The 24,373-nt window shown below is 47.9% G+C and overlaps 2 protein-coding genes across 5 annotated transcripts in view; both read right to left on the bottom strand.

The window, feature by feature from the left end:
• Positions 1–24,373, bottom strand: part of RBBP5 (RB binding protein 5, histone lysine methyltransferase complex subunit) — a 256,733-nt gene that overhangs the window by 1,622 nt on the left and 230,738 nt on the right. The window lies entirely within an intron of this gene.
• LOC144756499 (uncharacterized) lies at positions 954–22,674 on the bottom strand. Its single transcript, XM_078646303.1, has 3 exons — positions 22,536–22,674; positions 20,868–21,989; positions 954–973 (listed from the first exon to the last, which is right to left on the bottom strand). Exons 1-3 carry the CDS (start codon positions 22,672–22,674, stop codon positions 954–956), a joined length of 1,281 nt encoding a protein of 426 aa, XP_078502429.1.

Below are 24,373 nucleotides of genomic sequence, written 5' to 3'. Positions count from 1 at the left end.
CAATCACTCATGGTCAGAAAGCGGCCGCTTGAGTAGTCAATCTACTCGAAAGGCAGCAAAATAATTTCAAGATAATGCACCCTCTGCCGTGCAGTACGGTGCCGTACGCGTTGATATTTCAGAGCGAGACGAGCTACTTGTGCTAAATCACAGCACAAGCAGCAGGACATGCCTATTTCCGCTCATCTGCGGAAACTCACAGTTTTTTGTAACTGCACAGAATATCGCAGAGTGAAACTTCACAAGTTCTGCCCAGGCCTAGTATTTATAGCCTAAATTAATTAAAATAGATGTGTACATTATTAAACAAGATACACATTTATCACCGAATTGGTCTACCAAACTCACGTGATATTGTGTCCCAGTGTTCTGAAGTCTACTTTATCCAAGGTCTTACTGGTCTACTACAATAATATGACATCTGGACCTTATGTATATATACTTGAAATCTGTCTTATCCTTTGACCCTGCAGTCATCTTGCAGTATTTAGACAAAGTCCAGCACCGGCAAATCTTGCACTTCATACTCCACCCCTAAGAAAGTGGGTTATTAGTTGGAAAGGATGTTGTTGTTTTGCAAATAAGGTCATCTTCCTTCCGTCTGCTGGTACCCCACTGTAGCACTTGACTCTCAGAGAAATGAGGTAGAGCAGTCCATGGCCTACTCAGGAAGATGGTCTGGACTAGTACCTCAGCACACATGCAACAAAATACATCCCCAAAAATATTTGTCTAGTCAGAGCTTTTACTTATATGAATAAAAAGTACTTTACTATGAAAACACTACTCAATACTACCCATTAATTTACAAATATATATGAGGTGACTGGTTGTACCTATGGTGAACACCCTCTTCACAGTTCATGCCACTAGCGAGTCCCGACCCAAAAACCACAATAACTCCCACATATAGTAAACAGATAATGCGGTGTAGTTATCAAAAGGCTGGGATACTAGTTTTTACTGGGTCTCACTACAATAATAAAAGCAGAAATATCACAAACAAATGCAACATTAAAACCACCAAGGATGGTACCACCTTACAATGACATTCATTAAGACTTGTAATGATTCACTAGTAACTTTGTCATTGTCAATAATGCATTTTAACTATGTGTATGAGTCTTTTATCCACTTTTACACATGCTGCAAAGCAGCAGGTCCAATTAGGAGACCTCATGTCTAGGCAGGGTGATCTTCGCTGGGGGTCCCGCAGGGCTCGGCACTGTCCCCCCTGCTTTTTAATATCTACCTCCAACCTTTGATTGAGGCTCTAGCTAAGGCAGATTGCCAGGTGTTCAACTATGCGGACGATACTCAGCTAATAGTGCACATCGATAACTCCCTTGACTCACAGCGGAACGTTCAGAACAGTCTCTGGTACACCATGAATAGGATGACGTCCAATTCCTTAAAGGTGTATCCAGACAAGACCGAAGTCTTGGTACTCTCCCCAGATTCTTCCCCTTGGTCCAGCCTTTTTTGGCCCCAAGAGCCTGGCACTACTCCAACGCCAGTACCAGCTGTGAAAAGTCTGGGTATGAGACTGGACACCGGACTGACCCTAAAGACCCAGGTGTCTGCTGTCGTGGGAAGTTGAATCGGATTGTTATGTCAACTTTTTAAATGATCGATCCTATTCTCATCCACCACCATGCAGGCGGCGATTACTGCTTTAATACTATCCCGCCTAGATTATGGCAATGCAGTCTACATTGGCCTCCCTGGCATACTCCTGAGGAAACTCCAAGTGGTCATGAATGAAGCAGCAAGGTTGATATATAAACTACCTCGCAGAGTGCATGCTACCCCCTTGTTGCGTCAACTGCACTGGCTGCCTATCAAACAAAGGGTAAGCTTCAAGGGCTTGTGAATTGCACACAAATCCCTGTTTGGTGAAGCCCACAAATATATCAAAGATCGTCTGAAGCCCTACGTACCTGGCCGCCATCTTTGCTCATCACAGGCTAGCCTCCTTGCCTGCCCTCGCTTCAGCATGGCAACATTTGGAGGCCGGGCCTTCTCGGTCTCTGTTCCCCAGATGTGGAATAAGCTACCAGATGGCATGCACAAGGAAGGCAAATTGCTCCCGTTTCGGAGGAGACTTAGGATGTTGCTGTTCTCAGAGGCATTTGACCAGGCCTATAAGGATCAATGTTAAGCTCAGTGGCGCTACGGAACTCGGACTGCCGTCCTATGATGCAGCGCTTAGAGACCTTTGGTGATTAGCTCTTTATAATGCAATTTAACATTTAACATTTTAATTTCCAATAAACTGTGTGTACGAGTCTTTTATCCACTATTACACATGCTGCAAAGCAGCCTTGGGACTCATTGAGAGAAATCTTTGTACTTTCAAGCCTTCAGGGTAAATGTCCCAACTCCAGGAGTGATAAAAAAAAGGGTGGAAAAGCCACCCCAGATCATTTGTTTCACTACTTGTGAGACTTATGGTGCCATGGAGAAGTCTGTTAAGGGGGCTACTGTGGTTCTGAAGGGGCCCATGACTGTTCCATGGTCGCTCCCAAACTTCTGGGAATGCGTGCTAACGATTTAAATGAGTCTACCCCAGTACCTTCTGGGACTCGTGTTTGCATTCAGGTAATTTGTTTTAAACTTGCGGCCACACACTGTAACGAAATACTCTCAATCTTTTTTTTCTTTGTTATTTTTGGTGGTGTGTCTCCGCCCCTCCTATGAGGCACATGAGCCCTGGCCTGCAAACAGTAGACAAACTTACTTGCACCAGCTGGTTCCCCACCTGGCCTACACTGCTCGGACTCAGGCGCCTCCCTGGGGGCCTCTTGAGTTGGGGCGCAGTAACGCTTTAGTTTCTGTTTGCATTCGGTTTGTCTGGAGTCAGTAACCAGGAAGATGGGGCCCCTCAGGGATAATAATCTGAGTGGGCGCACGTCTACCCTTGGTCATTGTCAGCTGCTGTGGTCCATGGGAAGATAAAAGGGATCCATGGAACATTTCATGGAGCATACGGGAGGATGTCACATGAAACTGATACCAGTTGATCCCCATCGGAGACCAGACATCTTCCCTCTATTTCTCAGGATCCATTGAGCTATTTTTGACTGGGAAATTGGTATTTCGCTCCCGGCAACACGTTTCAGTTACCAGGAGTGGCTTTTCCTGGCTGCTAAATCTTTTCAATTCTTGGGTCTTCTGATTTTTACTGCTCTCCCTCCTCACAAAGGACCTGCCTCCTGTCTTGTGCACCTGGCACTTTTCTTGGTTCTGGGGTTTCCCTCAGCAGTACTCCCAGGACCCTGAGGCAGAGTGCTCTACCTTCCTGCACCCTCCAGTTCCCACAGACACCTTTGGACTCTTGCAGGGCATTTAGATCAGACAATATCGGGGAGGAGTGCACTCTTGCAAGACCAGCCTACAGAACATCCAGGCAAGCCCTCCAGGGTTCCCCCTCATCAAGTCCATTCATCTACTGTCCCAGTGTGTGTATGGGTGCCGGTTCACCTGACCCTGGATAAACACATCCTTATACCTGCGTGCCAAGTGAAATCCGAAGTTCTTGAGTCTACTTTTGCAGTAGGCATCAGCTGTCGTCTCTCTTCCAGCTGGGCATCTGACTGGTGTCTCTTTTCCCAGGTCCAGACTATTCTCAAACGTCTCTCCCTTGTGCAGTGGTTTTAAGTGGGGTGAACAGTTCCAGATAGTAGGCACATCTGCCCAATCAGATGGTGACACACTATGACTATCTATGCCCCAACCCTCATGCAAAACTTTTTGGGAATTTCAAAGATAGCAAGTTCAAGTGGTATGTTGAAAGTCTGTAGGAAAGTGCCCCTTTTTAGCATGGTTACCCCATTTTGTGCCTGGTATTTGATATGATTTTGACTGAAGCTGCACTGAGTTCCTGCTAACCAGGACACCAGTGACAGATCTCTCTCTCAAAACTGTATAATTGTTCCCCCCAATTGGCAATCCCTTTAGAACTCTCTGCAAGTCCCTACTAAATAGTACCCTTGGTACCTGGGGAATGAGGTACCAAAGATGGGGGTCTCAGGGCTGCAGCACGTCTTGTGCCACCCTAAGAAACCCCTCACCATACAGAAGCAAGCCTTCCATTGCAGGCTGCGTGTTTTGGTTCAGACCAAACGGAAAACACGATATGAGACACATCCCTGTATACCATGTCCCCTAACACTGCATGTAATATATGTAAGTCACCCCCACAGCAGGCCTAACAGCTCCAAGGCATGCTGCCTTATATTACATGTGAGGGCATATCTGCATGAGCAGATTTACCCCAGCGCTGGTTAGAACCATTAGTGCAAGTGCAGTTAACAAGGAGGCCATTTTAAAACATGTGCAGTACACTGATGAAAACCGGTTCCCCAACTACATGATGGCTTTACAGAAAATAGGGATGTTTAGTATCAAACATCTCATATTAATAAACCCACACTGATTCCAGTGGTGGATTTATTAATACATGCACCTGGCGGGCACCATAGAGGTGCCCCCTGAAAACCTACCAGCCCTTGGTGTGTTTGCTAGCTGGTTTCCGTTAGCCTGCCACCAGAGACGAGTGTCTGACCCCCTAGGGTGAGAGCCTTTGATCTCAGGCGATCAGAAAAAAAGCCTGCTCTGGATGAGGGTGATAACACCCCCTCCAACAGGATAACCTGCTGATTAGCATTCCAAGGCAGGGAAGCTTCAAAGAAGCTACTGCCTTTAAAATGTGAGCCTGACTCCCTCACAGAAGACGACGCCTACCCCCTTTGCCCAGAGCCCTTTGGAACCTGTACAGGAGGGACAATCAGCTAGTCAGGTAGGCATGCATCCCCAGGCTACTACCACCCCTAAGGTGGCCTAATCTGAGGTGGTCACGACTTTTCAGAGTTGGCCATCTTTGTGTTAGCAAACTTAGGAACGTTCGGTTAGGGTTATGCCCACTTGCCACAAGAAGTGGTCATATAGTAGGAGTAGTGACCCCAAGGGTCAGTACCCCAATGGCTACTATCCTACACTTCCTTAACACCCCTAAATTCAGAGTTTAGCGGAGCTCCTGGCACCAGTAAAACAAACCCTGCCAACCTGAAAGATGAAGACTGATGTGAAAAGTCTCAAACAGCAAAAATAGAAGATCCAGCAACTGACTTTGAATCAACCCTGTCGGCCTGCCTGCCGACTTCGACAATTGCACCCAAAGAAGACTTGTCCTGCAGCTGCTGAGTTCCCAAAGCCCAGGAGACCTGCCAGCACTTCACCCAGGAACCAAGCACTCCAGTGGAACTGCCAAACTGTTCCCTTGCATACTGCAGGCAACCCTAAGAAACCCAAAGGACTTCAAGACCATGGCAGCCTGACGCCTAGGGACACTACTGCACTCGTCGCTCCAAGTCAGAGTTGAAGTGGGCCAACTGTGTCAGTGTGGTTTCCCAGCCCTCCAGAGACAGAGTCCACTGTGGTTTTGCCTCTCGTGGACTCTCAGGCGTCACCTGCTACCTCTGCATGCAGGGCTCCTCTACCGCAACTGCTTCCAATAAGGAAAACCCCATGCCTATAGACCCCTCTGGATCCGTTGCCCCTGGGCCATGGAGAAGAGGACCAAAGGTTTCTCTTGGTCCCCGAGCATCAATAAGCCTGAGACCCGCTGGTGGTCCAGCCTGACTGGCCTACCAGTCAAAGCCTGCAGTCTCTTTATGCAAAGACCGATCCCCATAGAGTAACAATGGGCACCCGACGCTGTTTGCACCCCTGCACCCGGTCACCCTAGTGCCACTGGTGGTGTTCTGCTGGTGCTACCTTGGACCCTGTCCAACCACTCACCCTAATTCCTGGAGATTGGTCCAGCTATTTGCTGTACTGTACCTGAATGCCATACTTGTTCTTCCACCACAATGCAGCTTCTAAAAATTGCACTGTTAACTTTTTGAATACAAAAATATTTCTTTTGCAAAACGTACTATCTGATCGAATTGATTCTGATGCCTAAATATATATAAAGATAGGCGTTTTTGTAAATTGGTGTGGATCTCCTTATTGAGTCCTGGGCATCATTTATTGACTATTATTATATGTATAGATATATTACACTCCACTCTGATAAGCCCAAGGCTGCTCGACCACACTACCCCCTAGTAGAGCACCTCGAGATTACTAGAGCAGGCCCCGGTTCACTCATAAGGGAACCCCTGGACTCTATGCACAATGTACGAGTTACTTCCCTTCGGTAACAATGTATCTGGTAGAGAGGATTCTAGCCGAAGATTCCTTCACGTAGAATTATCCCCAGGCGTGAGACTGGATCAGGAAACTTTTTCTTGCCACAGCAACCCTGCACGCCGGGGGGGCGGGGCGACATCACGCGACTCCGTCCAGGCGTCGTCCGCGTACGTGAGGCCAGCGAGGTCACATAAGACCTGCCAGGCGCGCCGTCAGTTTTCTTCGGAGAACTTTTCAGCACCTGTGAGAAAGTGGCTCTATATATACTGGACTAGAATGAAGTACAGTGTGTATAGAGTCCACCAACCCCAGAGGTATAACAGAGGTTAAAGTCAGAACTGACCTTACTCTCCAAAGTGGTAGCTTGGTCGAGCAGTAAGGCAGTACCAGAGGACAGTGTAAAGCATTTGTTGTACACACTCAGTCAGCAAAAGGTTTCACACACTCAAGGACTGAACTCCAGGCCAATTGTTTTTATATCCACAGATATAGTTGTTTTATTTTTAGAACCAACAGTTATAAAAATATACTTTTCTGGTTATGAGCACTCTCATGTAAAGACTTGGCAAAGGGTCAATAAAGGTTGTGCACACAATGATTACAGTATTGATAGTAAGCAACACAGTCCTGAAACACACTTTAGCACTAAGCTCAATGGGTGTTCTACATAGAAGTACAGTTGATTACTTTATAGATTACTTTGGAAGTTCCAGGACTAGGTCTTAGATTCAGTCCTGGGGTCTAAGCTGAAACCAGATTAGCAAAAACGTTTTAGTTACTGTACTGAATTTTCAAGAATATAAAGCTGTTTTAAAAGTCCACACTTAGAAACTTTTCAATGTAAATCTCACAATGTTATTCAATGAGAGGAAATTCAGGTTGCAGGTAAAGTACGATTGCGTTACTTTTGTAACCCAGCACTAGTCTCCTAGGGCCAGCTCTGGGGGCATAACTCAAAACAGGTAGGTAATTGCGTTTCAGTATTTCGTATGATTTTTAAAGAATATTTGTAGTTTTCAAAAGTAGACACAGAAGAAATTTCATAGCAAAGCAGACAATGGGTTCCTACGGAGAAAATACAGATTACTAGTAAACCTGCTAGGGATTACTTTTGCGGTTCAGTACTGGGCTGAAAGGGACAGTACTGGCTTCTCCCCTGAACCCAGGTGAGTACTTCGGAATTCAGACTTTGGCTGATTTTATAGGAATATTTTCAGTTTTCAAAACTTCACACTTAAAAAAATGTTCGAGTCAAAATGAGTCAATGTTATCCAATGACAGGTAAGTGAATTACCGGTTTCCAGGTGAGTACTTGGTTGTTGAAGGTAAGGTTCTGGGCATAGACTCAGGGGTCCCCCAGGGTCAGGTAAGTACAGTTAGATCAGTCCCAGCAGCACAGTGGCGGCCGGGTGCAGAGTTAGGTAGGCCCAATGATATCCAATGAGGGCCACACGTCTCTGGGAGCTGGGCTCCTGGTCACTTGCTCAGGGCAAGGGGGGAAGTAGGATAGGACACTGAGGTCACAGCCAGCGGCACTCGGGCGGCTGGATGCAGGGTGCTTTTGAGCCGTCTGGCGCTCAATGTTATCCAATGAGGATCTTGAAAATGGAACAAAGGCTGCAGGCTCGGGGACAGAGTGTCTCCAGGGGCGACCAGCACTTCGAGAAGTTGGGATGTTGGAGCACAGGTAGGTACCCCAAAGGGAGGCACAGGGGGCCGCGGGTCGCCAGGTGCAGGGGTGTCTTTGGGGGTCGGAAAAGCTTACCCTCGCTGGTCGCGGTTGCGGTGGCCCCTGGTTCTGAGTCTGCAGGCGTCGGCTGGTTCGTCGAGGAGGGTCTTTGGGCACTGGACTTCGGGTCCCAGTCCCCAGGGGGACGTCCTCGTGGTCTTGGTTCGGGTTGGCCCGGCCCGGGCTCGGCTGGTGCAAAGTGGGCTGGTCCGGAGCTTCCTTGTGAGCACCAGGTGGGTTGTTGCAGCAGAGCCTCTGCTGATGGGAGTCCCAATCTTCGAGAGGGTCAAGGCAGGCAGGTCCACTAGGTGTCCCAAGGTTGCTGTCCGCGGAGGTCGCCGGGATTAGGCAGGAGCAAGTTCCACGCTCAACAGGCCGGTAGGGCTGGGGCCAAGTCAGTTGTTGTTGTCCTGTTAGCAGCTGAGCGGCGGGTCTACTTCTTCTTGATCTTCTTTCTTCTTCTGCTATCAGGATCTGAGGAAGGAAGGTTCAGGGAGCCCCTAAATGCTACATTTAGGGGTGTTACAGGTAGGGCAAGGGCAGGGACCAATGGGTCCCTGTCCTGGGGTGAGGACACGCCCTAGCCTGCTCCTCTCCTGTGGGAGCGGGGCAGGAGCCTAGCTGGGATTGGGCAGGGCCCCCCCATCTACAAGATGGCCGGAGCCCAGGGTCGTGCTTCACCTCGCCTCCTCTACCTCAGGGGTGGAGTTGGCAAAGGTTGGCGCACCCTCCTTCCTGACATAGTTTTTCCCGCCAGTCTTCCCGCCAGAGTGGGGGTAGAACGGGTGGGGGGCCAGTTGCTGGGTACAGCAAATGGTCTTGAGAAGCTCTGAGGCAGAAATGCCTTTGAAGCTTCCCCCTGTCCATCCTGGGGGAGGAGACATAGCACCTCGCCCAGGATGTGCATTGTTGCAGGCCCAGGAGAGCGTGGGGCTTTCCACCCAGGGGTCCAGCAACAGGTCTGCTGTGTGGCAGCCTCTGCAGCCACTCAGCTCAGACGTGGATTGTAGGTTCGGGTTTTGGAGGGCATCTCTAAGATGCCCTCTCGTGCATTTTACATTAAATCCCACACTGGCATCAGTGCGGGTTTAGTGTGCTGAGAAGTTTGGTACCAAACGTATCAGTCTTCAGTGTAGCCATTATGGTGATGTGGAGTTTGTAATGACAACCTCCCAGCACCATATACTCTTAAATGGCATCACTGCACTTACAGTGCCCAGGAATGGCCCTGGGTACTGTAGGGACACAGGGCTCATGCACCTGTGCCCTCACCTCTGGCATAGGGCACCCAGCTAGAGGGGTGACTGAAGTATGCCAGGGCAGTGGGGTCTGTGGGCATGGCACACAGGGATGTGTGCCATGTCGACTCTTGTTGTAGTTCTGTACTTAGGCACTCAGCCTGCAAAGGCAGTGTGTGGGTGCCAGGGTACAGGGCCCCTGAGGGTGGCACAATAAGTGCTGCAGCGGGTCTTCTCTGGTCACCATGCCCTGGGTACCTAGGGTGCCATTTCCTAGGGGCTAACAGGTGGCCAGAGATGCCAATTGGGTATTTTGTTTCAGCATAGCTTTTCATTTTAGGTAAGGAACACAGGCCCTGGGTCCCTGATTGCCAGGGACCCAGGGCACACTCAGTCAAAGCACATCAGCAGTTCAGAAAAAAAGTGGGGGCATACCAAGGCAAGTAAGATGGCACTTTCTCACAGCACCACAACGCGGAACCACCAGATAAAAAACTGTGGGAGCATGGGAACAGTGTGCAAAGAGCAGAAAAATTGGAAAGAAGCGGTGACTAACCACACCACAAGAGTAGTGACAACACCACAGAACCTAAAGACAGGGAAAAGAAGAAAGAGCAAGCAGAGCCCTGCGCCGCCACCCTCCCAGCATAAAACAGCCTCCCATCCCTGTGCCCCAGAGACATGGAACATTCATAGAAGTCATGGCACACATAGGAAACTACCACCCCCAACCTGAGCAAGGAAGGGAACCATCTCTAAGACAGACAGGGACAACAACCTCCAAAGCACCCCAATAAAGAGGGCAACACCCCCCAAGGGGCAAGGGCAAACCATGGCCAGGGAACCCATATCAGAGAAACCAATGGAAGGAAGGGAGGGGAGGGAAGGACAGGGATAGACGCAATCCACCCCAACCCGGGAGAGCTAGAGCAGCAGGGCGCCCAGGTACCGGAACCCATCCTCCAAAGAACCAAGGAGGAATCAACCGCCCCCAGACCAAGGTCCACCCGTCCAGAACAAGGAAGGCACTCACAGGAGACACAGCCCCCTCCGCCGGGAGGCAAGCACCAAAGACCAACCCAAGGGTCCTCGCAGAACAGGGGAGGATGGGTGGGCCGTGAAGGAATCTACGGCTAGAATCATCTCTACCAGATACATCGTTACCGAAGGTAAGTAACGCGTACATCTGATAGAGACTACTAGCCGCAGATTCCTTCACGTAGAATAGATACCCTAGCAATACCCCCTGGGCAGGAGGGTCTGCAAAAGGACCCACCAGCCAAGACAGATCAGGGTACCCACAGGGGACCAGAGCTGTGGACCAGGGAGAAACTTGCCCCTGCCAGGCAATGGGAACCTCCCACAAGCAGAACCCCACCTACCCAAGGAATGTAGGAGGGAGAGAAGAAGAAGAAGAAGAGTAGTCCTGCACACTCACAACAGAGGGACCAAGGGCAAGGCCGGTAGGACCGAAGAGCTCCACTCCTTCACTAGGCAACTAGCCGCCGCTCAAAGCCAAGAAAGGAAGAGCGGAATTAGAAGAAGCCTAGAAGACCCAAGGAAGCGAAGGAAAGAAGGCAAACCCACTCCAGACGGAGAGCAACCTGTCAGCTAGGACAGCACCGGCAGACATGCCACCAGAAGTGTAAAATAGTTAATTTTATAAGTAAATAAAGATGAATATCCTGTGTCAGGTTCAGGAGTAATTTAATCGCCCCATCCACAAACAGCTCCAAGACCTAACTGCCTCATACAACATTCTACATTCTCCGAGTACACATTCTCAGAACCCTGGTCAACAAGAAATCTAAATTCTATGAGAAAGTAACATGTTACTATGTTAGGCTAGACGTTACACATCTCCCTTCTGTACAGTAATAATAAATGCAATTAAAAGAAATGAGAATAAAAGAAAGTAAAAGCAAGAAAAACAAATTATACTTAACAATGAAAGCAACAAAGAAGATTAAACATAATCTTTCATATAAGTAGGTGGTCTGCGTAATCTCTGACTCCTCATATAAGGGAAAACAGAATTATTAGAATTAGACACTGGTAGTTTGAAAGTGGGAGAAGATTCACCCTCAGTATCAGATGTATGTTGAGTATCATTTCTTGACCTTATCACAACTACTCTACTTTTATTCCAGATCCTTCCATCTTGTGTCTTAATGGCATTACCAAACACCTTGATAACAGGTCTGACATTTGTATATTTCGACCAGGAACTCCTCCCAACAGGTGCTTTAATTTTAACTAAATCACCTACTTTAATTTCTTGTAAACGAACACATTTTCTTTTATCAAAATAAGCCTTTCTACAAGCTTGTTTTTCTAATTCCCTCTCCCTCCAACCACCAACATGATTATCAACAAAACCTTTGTTCAGATTCATCCAACCAGGACACCACATTGTGTTGGGTACCCTTCCTTTAAATAACTCAAACGGAGATTTACCAGTGGTGGAGTGAGGTGAAGACCTGTAAGCCTCAATTCTTTCTCTAAGTGCCTCTTTCCAATTTAAACCATTGGCCCTAGCAAGCTGGGTGCATTCTTTCAATGTTTTATTGACTCTCTCCACTGCACCATTGGTTTCTGGATGATACAAAGAGGAGCGTTTATGCAAAATGCCACATTTAGTAAGATAGGTATCAAACAGTGCAGAACAAAACTGTGGGCCATTGTCTGATAATAAGTACTGTTTGGGAAACTTTCTCTCATAAAAATCTCAGACAAGAATTTAATGATGGACTCAGAGGTAATCTCACTGACAGCACTCACTTCAATCCAACGAGAAGGTATCATTTCGGCTTAAGAGGACAAAAGAAGGATGAATCAGTTGAAGAATATGTCTCTGCACTAAGGAAATTGGCCTCATCATGCAAGTTTGGACAGACTTTGGATGAGAGAATAAGAGACCAGTTTGTACTAAAATGTGCTCATGACAATATTCGAAAGGAACTATGGCTAAAAGATGAACCTCCATTGGAAGAAGTTCTTGTTATAACAAAGCAAGTTGAGCACATGACAAAATGTGTAGATGAGTTAAAAGAAGAAAAAGAAAAAATGAATGAACCTGAAAAAAAATCTGAACCTAAAGTTGAGGAAGTTGTCTGTCAAGTGAAGAAAGAAGAGAAATCCTCTGGTGAAAAAAATGAAAATGGAACGAATAATTTCAATCCGAATTTTAATGTTTCTAATAAATTTTCATGTTTTAGATGTGGAAATAATGGGCATTTAGCTAACTCTCCGAATTGTCCTGCATTGAAATCTACCTGTAACAATTGTGGTAGAAGAGGTCATTTCTCAAAATGTTGCAGGACCAAAAATAGTAAGAGAGATAATGTATATAAAAGATGGTCTCAACCGCAGGTGAAGACTGTGACTTTCCAGGTCAATAGTAGTTCTCTGGAACATCCCTCACACTTGGTAAAAGTTGATAATGCCATGATTGAGTTTAAATTTGATTCATGTTCCCAGATCACCATGATAGATAAAGAATTATTGCGTAAGACTTTTGGAGAAAAGGTCAAACTTTTTTTCAATTACTGAATAATTAAGCTCCGGACCATGAAGACATCTTGAAGCACAAGCAATAAGGGAGTCACTACCACCTTTGTTTTGTACCAGAACAGCTCCCAAGCCTTTGTCACTAGCATCGGAATATACTATTGTCGGTAAACCAGGAACAAAAGCCTGAAGACAGGGAGCTTGCCTCAACTCTTTCTTGATCCCATCCTCGTCGCCAATGTAAAATAGTTAATTTTATAAGTAAATAAAGATGAATATCCTGTGTCAGGTTCAGGAGTAATTTAATCGCCCCATCCACAAACAGCTCCAAGACCTAACTGCCTCATACAACATTCTACATTCTCCGAGTACACATTCTCAGAACCCTGGTCAACAAGAAATCTAAATTCTATGAGAAAGTAACATGTTACTATGTTAGGCTCGACATTACAAGAAGCATGTGGAGCAGCCCGAATCTCCCGGCGGAGAGTAGGCAGCACCTGGCAAGGGAGAACACATGAGCACCCCAGCCCTCAGGACAGGAGTCGGGAGAGGAGTAAGAGCCCGGGCACACCACTACGAGCGGCCGCTCAGACAACCTCAGGCAGTCAGGCAACCACACAACGCCATGGAGAACAGGCACCCGAAGGCAACCTGGACCCCAAGCAGGGCGCAAGCCATATAACAGCTACCACAGGGAACAAAACACCCCCACGAAGGGCTTGACAAGCAGCCCAACCAAGCAGAAGGCCGAATTGGAGGCCAAGGCTGCGCAATAACACACACATAACTAACAAAAGGCCGTCCAGCAGCCAACAATGCCAAAGTCCCAAGAGGACGCGATGGCTAGAATAATACACTCCACAACCGGAACAATCAGCCTAAGAAGGCCCAGAAGCAGCCCAACTCATGAGTCACTGAGGAGGAGATGGAGGATGATAAGGTGGAGGAGGAGGGCTGAGCCCCGCCAAGAGCCTTTGGATGGCAGAGTCGGCCGGGGATGGAACATCACGGTACCGTTAAACGGCAGGTCAATGAGTCGCTCCCGAATTTTCCCAGGGAATACTTCGTCCCGAAGCCAAGCATGGCGACGGAGAGCGACCGAGGAAGCTATTGCCCGGCCCAGCACCTTTGAGATGTCCAGAGCAGAGCGGAGGATAAATGCTGCAAGCTCCTTGCCATCCGACGCATGATTACGCAAGTCCACCTGACCAGGCTCCTGGAACGCTGCAGATCCCAGAGACTCAGCAGAGTCCCACAGACAGGAGGAGGCCCTAGGCAGAACACACAAGGTGTTAAGGGCCCGCAAGGTAGCGCTCGTCGAGGCAAAAATGTTGCACCCCCAAGAGTCCAGCCAGCGGGCCTCCTGGGACGGTGGAGTCAACAGTGGCAGCAGGGAGGGAAAAGCTGTCCGCAAAAGGGGGCTGGCAGCCGAGGGGTGAAGGGACAGACACTCCGGGTCACGGGGCGCCGGTGCAGAAGATGTTGAGGCACCGGGTCCCCTGAGGCAGGCCGCCTCCACGCCCCCATCAAGGAAGAATGGAGGTAACCCTCAAAGGGTAGTTAGATTTCCCTCCCGCCAGAGCCCTGGTGGAGGACCTCCAAGAGGTGGTCTGCCGGAATGTGAGCCACCGGGTCACCCATGCGCAGGACGCCCACAGCCGTGGACACCGCGTGAGCGAAGTCCGCACCTGCTTCCGTAGGGCCCCAGAGCAGAGAAAGCAGCTCCTCCGTGGGCGACGGCTGCAAACTAAGGCGGCCGTCCCCGAGGCCAAGCGGGACAGACAGGGGGCCCGATCTGGAAGCCAGGGGGAGCCGAAGAAAGAGGGACCTGCCGCTCTTCCGACGAACACCTCTGCCTCAGGAAGGGCGGAGAGCTGCCCTTCGACGCCGGTGAAAAGGACACCACACGTCGGACAGTCTCCCCAGAGGGGATCCTCATGGGCCTCAACCCGAAGCGGGATGAGGAGGGGCCGTCGACCCCTGTGGCTCCGCACGGGCCAGCTGCTGCCGGTGTCGTGGCCGCGTCACTTTGGCCTTAGACAGGACCACCTTGTCAAAGGACCGAGAGGGGCTCGGGCAATACGACCCGAGCCCCGGTGACCACCCTCAACGCCACAGGGAATCCCGCAGGACTGTGCGGCGAGGCAGAGACACCGTGGCGTGAAGGAGGTGCCCCAGAGGAGCCGCACCCCAACATCACCACATCCTCCAAGTCTGGATCCGAACCAGTCGGCGCCGGAGCTGGAGGCGGCGCCGTGGAGGGCCGAGAGCGAGGCCTGCAGAGCCGCCTCGTATGTCTCCATTTGGACTCTCGACGCCCCAACACCGGGAAATGGTGGATAGGACGGTACACGGGCCGCATCACCCATGGAGAGTCAACGCCCCCAGCCGGCCGTGAACCAGCCCCCGGGGACAAACTGCAACACTTACCCATCGGAGAGCGACGCTCACGCAACATCGAAGAAGGGCGAGGACGACGACCACGGCTGTATCAGAAGCTGTCTGCCGAAGTAGACCGAGGGGAGGACGCCGACCTGGAGAGACGCGCCAAAGGACGTTTCATCCGGCGCTCCCCCCGCGCCTTCGGCTTCAACTGTCGACACTCCGGACAATCAGTGGTGCAGTGATCCTCCCCCAAACACCACATACAAATGAGGTGAAGGTCGGTCGCCGACATAAGATGCCCACAAAAAGAGCAAGTTTTGAAGGCCGAAGGCATTCGCACACTGTCCCACCAAGAGGGCCGGATCCGCATTGCACGCGGAAAAGGAAAAAAAACTGATATAGGCGCGCTGGGGCAGGTCTTATGTGACCTCGCTGACGTCACATACGATGCCTGGGCAGAGTCGCGTGATGTTGCCCCGCCCCCCGGCGCGCAAGATTGCTGTGGCAAGAAAACGTTTTGGGATCCAGTCTCACGCCTGGGGCTAATTCTAAGTGAAGGAATCTGCGGCTAGTAGTCTCTATCAGATATGGAATATGCTACTTACCAGTATGCATCTGTTCTTGGCATAGAGGGCTACAGAGTGGTACATTTATGAATAGATCGCCATCTGGTGTTGGGCTCGGATGACTGCACTTGTTTTTCTCTTGGAGAAGTCTTTTCTAGTCTCGAGGCTGGTGACTCCTCCCTTGAGTGATAGTGCGCATGGGCATCGGCACCATCCTTAGATTGTTTTGCCATAGTAGGGTTAGATGGAGTAGTATGATAGAATACAGAAAGAGATGCCCATGTAAGTGTATCTAAATAAGATAATGTTGGAACAGACACAGGTTTACGGGGAGGTAGGGAGGGCATGTACCACTCTGCAGCCCTCTATGCCAAGAACAGATGGATACTGGTAAGTAGCATATTCGGTTCGAGGCATCTGGGCTGCAGATGGTACATTTATGAATAGATTACACAGCAGTTAACTCCCTAGCGGTGGTCACTGGTGTCTGTTGCAACAGTTTGAAATAAAGTTTTTAATACAGCCTGGCCCACCCTTGTTTGTTGTGTTGCTTGTACGTCAACACAATAGTGTTTTGTAAAGGTATGCGGTGTAGACCAAGTTGCTGCTCTGCATATGTCATCGAGGGGAATGTTCCCTAAGAATGCCATAGATGCCCCTAGTTTGCATGTAGAATGAGCTCTAGGGGGAACAGTTAATGGTTTTTTTTATGTAACATATTTGTATACATTTTACGATCCATCTGGCAATGCCTGCTTTTGAGATAGGGTTGCCTTTATGTGTTGGGGAAAACGCTACAAATAGTTGTTTAGTTTTCCTGAAAGTCTGAGTTCTTTCTATGTAGTATAATATTGCCCTTTTGACATCTAGTGTATGTAGGGCCCTCTCTGCTACCGTCTGTGGCTTTGGAAAAAAGACTGGTAGTTCCACTGGTTGATTGATGTGGAATGCTGAAATTACCTTTGGTAAGAACTTTGGATTTGTTCTAAGAACCACCTTATTCTGGTGTAACTGTAGAAAAGGTTCTTGCATTGTTAATGCCTGTAACTAACTAACTCTCCTAAGGGAGGTAATGGCTATAAGGAAGGCCACCTTCCATGTAAGAAATTGTATTTCACACCTATGCATAGGTTCAAAAGGTGGCCCCATTAGTCTGGTGAGTACTATGTTTGATTTGATTTGATTTGATTTGAGCATTTGTAAAGCGCGCGATTGCCATAGGCGTCTTGGCGCTGTGATTCTATTCTGACTCTTATGATGTAAATTTAGGGATATGCGGAAAACAGCCACGTTTTTACTTGCTTTCTAAATGATTTCAGTGATGGACTTGTTTTTATATCTAACGGTAGTTGGTTCCAGCTTCTTGCTGTATGTACCAGGAAGCTCCTTCCGCCCCAGTTTGCTCTCTTGAATCTTGGTACCGCGATCATTTTCTTTTGGCCAGATCTGAGGGTTCTATTTGGCTCATATAGTTTTAGATGAGTTTTTAGAAATTGGGATCCAGTTCCATTGGTTGCTTTATATGCTAAGCACAGTGTTTTGAATTGTATTCTTTTTTCGATTGGTAGCCAGTGTAGATCTCTAAGTTTGTGACTGATTCTTTCAAATTTTGGTATCCCTAATATCAGCCTGGCTGCTGCATTCTGCAGGCGTTGGAGTTTGATTCTTCCTGGCTCCAGCATATAGGCCGTTCCCATAGTCCAATCTGGTCAAGGCTAGTGCTGTCACCACCGTCTTTCGTGAATCAAGTGGTAGGTAGGGTAGAATTTTCTTGATCATTTTTAGAATATACCACAGTGATGATGCCAGTTTATTCGCTTGGGCGTCAAAGGAGAGATTGGTGTCTAGAATAATTCCCAGATTTTTTACCTTTTCCGTTGGTTCAGGACATCCTCCTAGTTCTTTTGGCCACCATGAGTGGGACCAAATTTTTTTGTCTCCTCCTAGGATCATGACCTCACTTTTGTCTCCATTTAGTTTTAGACAATTTATTCTCATCCATTGGCTGATTTTATTCATGCAGATTTGAAATTTTTCTGCTGTGTTCTCTACGTCTCTATGTTGAGGTTCCAGACTGGAGAAGGTGGTAGTCTTGGTGGGATAACTCTTTTGAGTCCTTCCATGAAAGCCTTAATTGCGGGCACCCTAAACCGGGATAGGTGTTGCCTGTTTTGCAGGTATGATGCTATAGCTGCAAGATGTACTCTAATTGAGGTGTAAGCAAGGTTACATTGCTGTCAGTGTAGTAGGTAGCAAATGATATTTTGTGTAGATGCGTCCAGAGGGTTGATGTTGTTACTGTTACAGTATACAGCAAACCTTTTCCATTTTGCTGCATAGCAGGCTCTGGTGGTAGGACGTCTTGCTTGCTTGATAATTTCCATCCAGTTTGGAGGTAGATTTAAGTATCCAAATTCTAAGATCTCAGGATCCAGATCACTAGGTTCAGTTGTTTGGGATCTGGGTGCATTATTTCTCCATGGTTCTGTGTAAGGTGCTTGGGTGAGATTCTTAATTTTTGGTGTGGCGCTTGTGAGAGCTGTAGGAGCGTGGTGAACCACGGCTGTCGCGCCCACGTGGGTGCCACTAGTATTATGGTTATTGAATGTTGTTGCAGTTTTCGAACCACTAATGGAATTAGTGGGAGAGGGGGAAAAGCGTATGCAAATTTGTTGGACCAATTTATCCATAATGCATTGTCCTGCGACAGGTGGTGTGGGTACCTGGATGCGAAGCTTTGGCATTTTGCGTTCTGATGAGTGGCAAAGAGATCTATCTCCGGTTGCCCCCATCTTTGGAAGAATGGCTGCAGTATTAGGTCGTGCAGTTCCCATTCGTGTATTTGTTCTGACTCTCTGCTTAAGATGTCTGCTATCTGATTCTGAACTCCTGGTAGGTGTTCGGCTAACAGATAGACTTTTTGAGGAATGGCCCATCTCCAAATTTCCTGTGCTAGTCTGGATAGTTGGAGAGAGTGTGTCCCCCCCTGTTTTTGAATATAATACATTGCTGTCATGTTGTCTGTTCTGATCAGGACTGCTTTGTTGAGAATATACATTTGAAAAGCTTTTAATGCTAGGAACACTGCTAGTAGTTCTAGATGGTTTGTGTGCAGTCGTGTTTGCTGTACACTCCATCTCCCTTGTACTGTGTGTGTTTGAGTTTGAGTTTGAGTTTAAAATTATTTATAAAGCGCACGTACACCTGGCGGTTTCATGGCGCTATAAGGTGCTGAGCACAAGAGGGCAGAAAGCAAAGGAGAATGGGGAGAAGCGGTTTATGTTGAAATAGTTTGAGAAAAGAGATCAGTTTTTAGGGCCTTACGGAAGAGTGTGTATTGAGGGCAAGATCTGAGGTGGGCTGGGAGAGAGTTCCAAAAAGCAGGGGCGAGTGTGGAAAATTTCGTGCCACCCCACTTTTTGCGTTTAAAGAGAGGAACTGTGAGCAATTGTTGGGCGGATGAGCGTAGCTCCCTGACAGGGACGTAGGGTTTGATTTCAGAAGAGATAAAGGCAGGGGCTACGCCGGCCCGGGCCTGAAAGGTGATGCAGCCCAGCTTGAACTGGGCTCGTTCTCAGATAGGGAGCCAGTGTAGGGACTTGAGGAGGGGAGTGACGTGATGGGATTTGGCCAAGTTGAAGCCCAGGCGAGCCGCCTGGTTTTGGACCACCTGGAGTCGTCGCATGCTGTAGGCAGGCATGCCACAGTAAAGGGCATTGCCATAGTCCAGGCGAGGGGTTACCATTGCCAGGACTATGAGCTTAAGGGCAGAGAAAGAAAAAAAACGGGACACTTTGCGAATGGTACGAAGTGAAAGAAAAGAAGAGGACACCACAGAGCTAACTTGGGAGTGAAGAGTGAGTTGATCGTTTAGTTTGCAACCGAGGGTTTTAACAGATGAAGAGGGGGGGGGGGGGGGGAGGACCCAAGGAGGGGGGCCAGAAGAGAGGGGTCCAGGGACTGGAGCAACCACCTGTCAGAACCAGCTCCGTTTTGTGGGGGTTTAACTTCAGGTGGTGTGTATCTGTCCATATGAGCTCCCCATCCGGTGAGCGATGCATCCGCTGTTAGCACCACTTGTGGAATTGGTTCTAGAAACGACCGCCCTTTGGAAAAGTTTGTTGTATTCCACCACTTCAGAGAGCGATGCGTGCGGTCGTCTACCAACACTAGATCTGTAATCTGACCTTGAGCCTGATTCCACTGTGTTGCTAGACATTCTTGAAGCGGACGCATTTGTAGTGTGGCATATGGGATCAGCAGTATGCAAGAGGACATCATCCCCAATAACTGCATGAACACTCGAGCTGTTAATGAGTCTTGCGGTTGAAATCTTTGAATCAATGTGAGCATTATCTGAATCCTGACTGGATTGGGGTATACCTTGGCTTTTTCTGTATTTATAGTAGCCCCTAGGTATTGTTGAACCTTGTTTGGTTGCAGGTGGGATTTTGTGTAGTTCACCGTAAACCCTAGCTGGTGCAGCAGTTGAATTGTCTTTTGTGTGTTTTGAAGACATTCTTGTTTTGACGTGGCCTTTATTAGCCAGTCGTCCAAGTAAGGGAAGACATGTATTTGCTGTCTCCTTAAATGTGCTGCAACCACTGCTAGGCATTTTGTGAACACCCTTGGTGCTGTTGTGACTCCAAACGGAAGGACTTTGAACTGATGATGTTGTCCTTCTACCATAAACCTGAGGTATTTTCTGTGGGCTTTGTGAATTGGGATATGGAAGTAGGCGTCTTTTAGATCCAGTGTAGAAAGAAAGTCCCCTTTCTTCAGTAAAGGAAGTACCTGTTGGAGCGTGACCATGTGGAAATGTTCCGAATTTATGTATGCATTGAGAGGTCTGAGGTCCAATATTGGCCTTAGAGATCCGTCTTTTTTGGGAATTAGGAAGTATAGAGAGTATACTCCTGTTCCTTGTTGATGTTGTGGAACCTTCTCTATGGCATGCTTTTGTAGTAGTGATAGTACTTCCTGTTTTAATAATGTTAGATGATCTTGACTAATTGGACGCTGTTTGGGGGGGATGTTTGGTGGGGCAGCCGTGAGTTCTAGGCAATAACCATGTTGGATAATTTGTCACACCCACCTTTCTGATGTGATGTTTTCCCAGACAGGTAGGAACTGTGATAGGCGTCCCCCGACCGGTGTTAAATGGTCTGGGGGGAGCTGTATAAAGTCACTGTTTTGGGGTAGGAGAGTTGCGGTTGTTGTTGTTTCCGCGACCTCTACCTTTGTTGTTATTACATCTGTAACTGCCTCTAGAATTCCCTCTGGGTGATGTTGGGGTAAAAGAGGTTGATTGCTGGCTTGTGCCTGTATTCTTTGATCCGCCTCTATAGGTGGACCTACGAAAGGAACCCCTCTGAGCTGGCTGTTGCAATGCTCCCATTGACTTAGCTGTTTCTGTGTCCTTTTTCATTTTCTCTAACGCCTCATCTGTACCTGAGCCGAAGAGTGTTTTCCCATCAAAGGGCTGGTTCAATAAAGCAGTTTGTACCTCCTGTTTGAACCCTGATACCCTTAGCCATGCATGTCTTCTTAACATGATACTGGTGTTTATGGATCTTGCTGCAGTGTCTGCTGCGTCTAAGGCGCACTTAATGGAAGTGTTAGTTATTATCTTCCCTTCTTGTATCTGCTGATCTGCCCTCTTTTGGTGTTCCTTAGGGAGATGTGTAATGAGTTTTTCCAACTCATCATAATGAGCCCTATCATAACGTGCAAGTAGCGCTTGAGTATTTGCTATGCGCCAGCTGTTTGCCGCTTGGGATGCTACTCTTTTGCCAGAGGCATCTATTAACTTTGACTCTTTGTCAGGAGGAGGATCTTCTCCTGCTGTTTGTGAGTTTGCTCTCTTACGAGCGTTTGATACTACTAACGAGTCCAGAGGTATTTGTCCCTTAATAAATACTTGGTCTTTTGGGGCTGCCTTGTATTTTTTGTCAATTCTTGGGTTTAACACCCTAGCTCTCACAGGATCTTTGAATATGTCTGATGTGTGAGTGAGGAGACCCTTAAGCATAGGAAGGGTCCCTGAAGATTTCTGTGCAGCAGGTAGTGTTTCTAAAAGGAAATCTTCTATTTGAGGTTCCGCATGTAAATCTACCTTGTGGTATTTTGCTGCCCTATTAATCAGTTGTGCAAAACCCGAATTATCATCAGGAGGATAGGGTTTTGAGGGATACAGGTCAGGGTCATTATCAGTATCTGACACTGCGTCATAATCCTCCCATGGGTCTGTGTCTTCTGGGATAGTATTGTTATCATCCCTAGGAAGGTCCCCATCCCCTGTGTCACTTTCTACATCTGTTTGAGGTGTAGATGGGCGTGGTGTAGAAGGTCTAGGAATAGCTGGCAGAGTATGAGGAAGAGGAGAAGAGGGTGTGTCCATAGGCTGTGGAGAAAGGGGAGGAGTTGTATTTGTCACCATTGTTCACTTTTTAGGAGGAGGGACCTTGTCCTCTAACAGCTGAGTCTTCCTCTTTTTAGGTAGTTTTGTCACTACCTTGCCAGTCTGTGGATCGATAAACAAAGTCTTTTGTTTTGGATCTGTTTGTTGCTCCTGTGTCGGTACCGAAGTTTTTGGGTCCGAAAGATGCTTTTGCGTCTCGGTGTGATGTGTTTTCGGCACCGAGAGTTTGCTCGAGTCCGATTTTTTCGGTGTCGAGGGAGTCTTCGACGTCGAAGCATGTTTCGACTGCAGGCTCTCTTTTGTATGGAGCTTCGGTGTCGATGTCGACCGTTTTTCGGATCAGACATGGAGGGAGGCCGAATGTTTCGGTTTCGGTGCCGAGCCGGAAGGCGGGGCGTCGGAAACTTTTTGCGGTTGTCGGACTGGGCTCGAAGGCGGGGTCGACAGCAATCTGGGTCGGTTTTTCGGTAAAGGGACGTCGTCACTCACGGTTTGATGAACGTCGATTTCTTCGACTTCAGACTCGTCCACTTCTGACCCCGACCCGTCCTCATCTTCTTCTTCCTCCTCAGGGTGTTGGACCTCGAACAGTTCTGGGATTGCATCTGACTCCATCCTCGACATCTCGTGTCTTCGGGCTCGACGGTTTCTAATCGTCGACTTGGAGGAGAAAGCTGCACAGGCTTAACAGTCCCTGGATTCGTGGTCAGGTGATAAACAGAGGTTGCACACCTCGTGTAGGTCCTTGTGTGGGAATTTAGCACCACAAATTGGACATTTTTTAAATGGAGTCCTTTCCATGGACTCCGGGCTGGACTACGTCGAGATAGGCCTCCTGGTCCCGTCGACGTAGAGTCGGAATTTTTTCTTGTTGACGTCGAAGCGCGTCGAAATGTGAATGAAGTCGCGTTCGATCAACACTACCGTCGAATTGGAAGTGGAATACGCGCCGAAATATAACTCTTTTCTCGAAGTCGATCCGGAGCGCTTCGATCCTCATCCGAACCCGATGGCGGAAAATAACAATCTAAGGATGGAGCCGATGCCCATGCGCACTATCACCCAAGGGAGGAGTCACCAGCCTCGTGACTACAAAAGACTTCTCCAAGAGAAAAACAAGTGCAATAATCCGAGCCCAACACCAGATGCCTCGAACATCTCATTTTGAGATATCTTATAAAGAGACAGTTTCCTGCAAAGATCATTTCTATGAACCTAAGCCTCACTCCTAACTGCCACAACTGCCTGGTCCTATCCTTGCAAAACTTCAAAGGTCAGTCCATTCCTGTGACGTCCTCCAGAAGTCCTAACTACTGCCACACTGATCTATGGGGTGGGGAGGCCTGTGATCCTGCAGCTGGCCAGCAGAGCAATTAAATGGGTCAAGTAGGATGATTCAAAGGGTAGAATCTAATTAGTAGGCACATCCGAGTAAAACGAAAAATCTCTAAGTGCCACAGAGTGTACAGATATGTGGAAATTAATGTCAGATCGGTATTCTGGACCCTGAATTTATCATTAATGATTGTGCATCAACTGAGTCACTATTTTTAACTATGCCAAAATCATAGTTTGGTGCAGAATTTGTCTACAGTGTCCAGTACAAAGGAGCACTCAATATACTTCAGTGAGGCACCACAGATGTACATACCAAAGCTATTAATGCACACCCATATATTAAGGCATAGTCACGTCAGCACCAATCCATGACCTATCCCCTTTTGACATGTTACCTGTGTGCAGATATTAGTCTCAGACTGTAGACTTCCACATTCCGCCCACGCACATGTGCGCACAAATCCACATGTAACTAGCCTATAGCTTCTTACCCTAGAAGTACACAGCAGAGGATCTTATTTTTAACAAGGTGGAAACTGGCAGTTAGCACTCCCAATATACAGAGCTTACAGTTAAAGAGACTCACAAAAAAGCGGGTAGTCCCAAAAGAAAAAAATCCAGGGCATTCATTGGTGTTGAATCAATTTCTCACGCCTATTTACTTGACCGTAGTTTAAAGATCCAATGCTTCATTTTCTCCCAGCTTTGGGCCCGTGTTTTTTTTTCAGTGACTAGAGTGACGTTAGTGAGCCCCACACTGGAACACATTGGTTTTACCTTCAGAAGGGCAGAGTATTTGGGGATTCAAGGAAGCATGAGCAATAGATTTTCCACAAGAGAGAAAGAGTCTTTAAAACGCTGCAATAAAATATCCTCACTGTGTGGAGAATATTTATTACAGGGAATTAGAGCCATCAATCTTTATTTCCCATGTCAGTCTCAACATCAAACTAAGATAGTCAAAAACAACATACACAGCATCAGA

This window comes from Lissotriton helveticus, chromosome 5_1, assembly GCF_964261635.1.
Source record: "Lissotriton helveticus chromosome 5_1, aLisHel1.1, whole genome shotgun sequence".
In the NCBI taxonomy this organism is placed as follows: domain Eukaryota; kingdom Metazoa; phylum Chordata; class Amphibia; order Caudata; family Salamandridae; genus Lissotriton; species Lissotriton helveticus.
The sequence above is the reverse complement of the archived record's forward strand: the minus strand, read 5'-3'. Positions and strand labels throughout refer to the sequence as shown.

What these genes read in the sequence shown, in the direction of transcription:
- LOC144756499 (XM_078646303.1), bottom strand. Translation starts at nt 22,674, where the DNA reads ATGTCGAGGATGGAGTCAGATGCAATCCCAGAACTGTTCGAGGTCCAA. An exon ending in CGACGTTCATCAAACCGTGA is followed by an intron (nt 21,990 to 22,535) that starts GTGACGACGTCC and finishes ATACTCTGCCAG; the next exon opens with CTATTCCTAGACCTTCTACA. An exon ending in CAGATGTAATAACAACAAAG is followed by an intron (nt 974 to 20,867) that starts GTAGAGGTCGCG and finishes TTATTATTGTAG; the next exon opens with TGAGACCCAGTAAAAACTAG.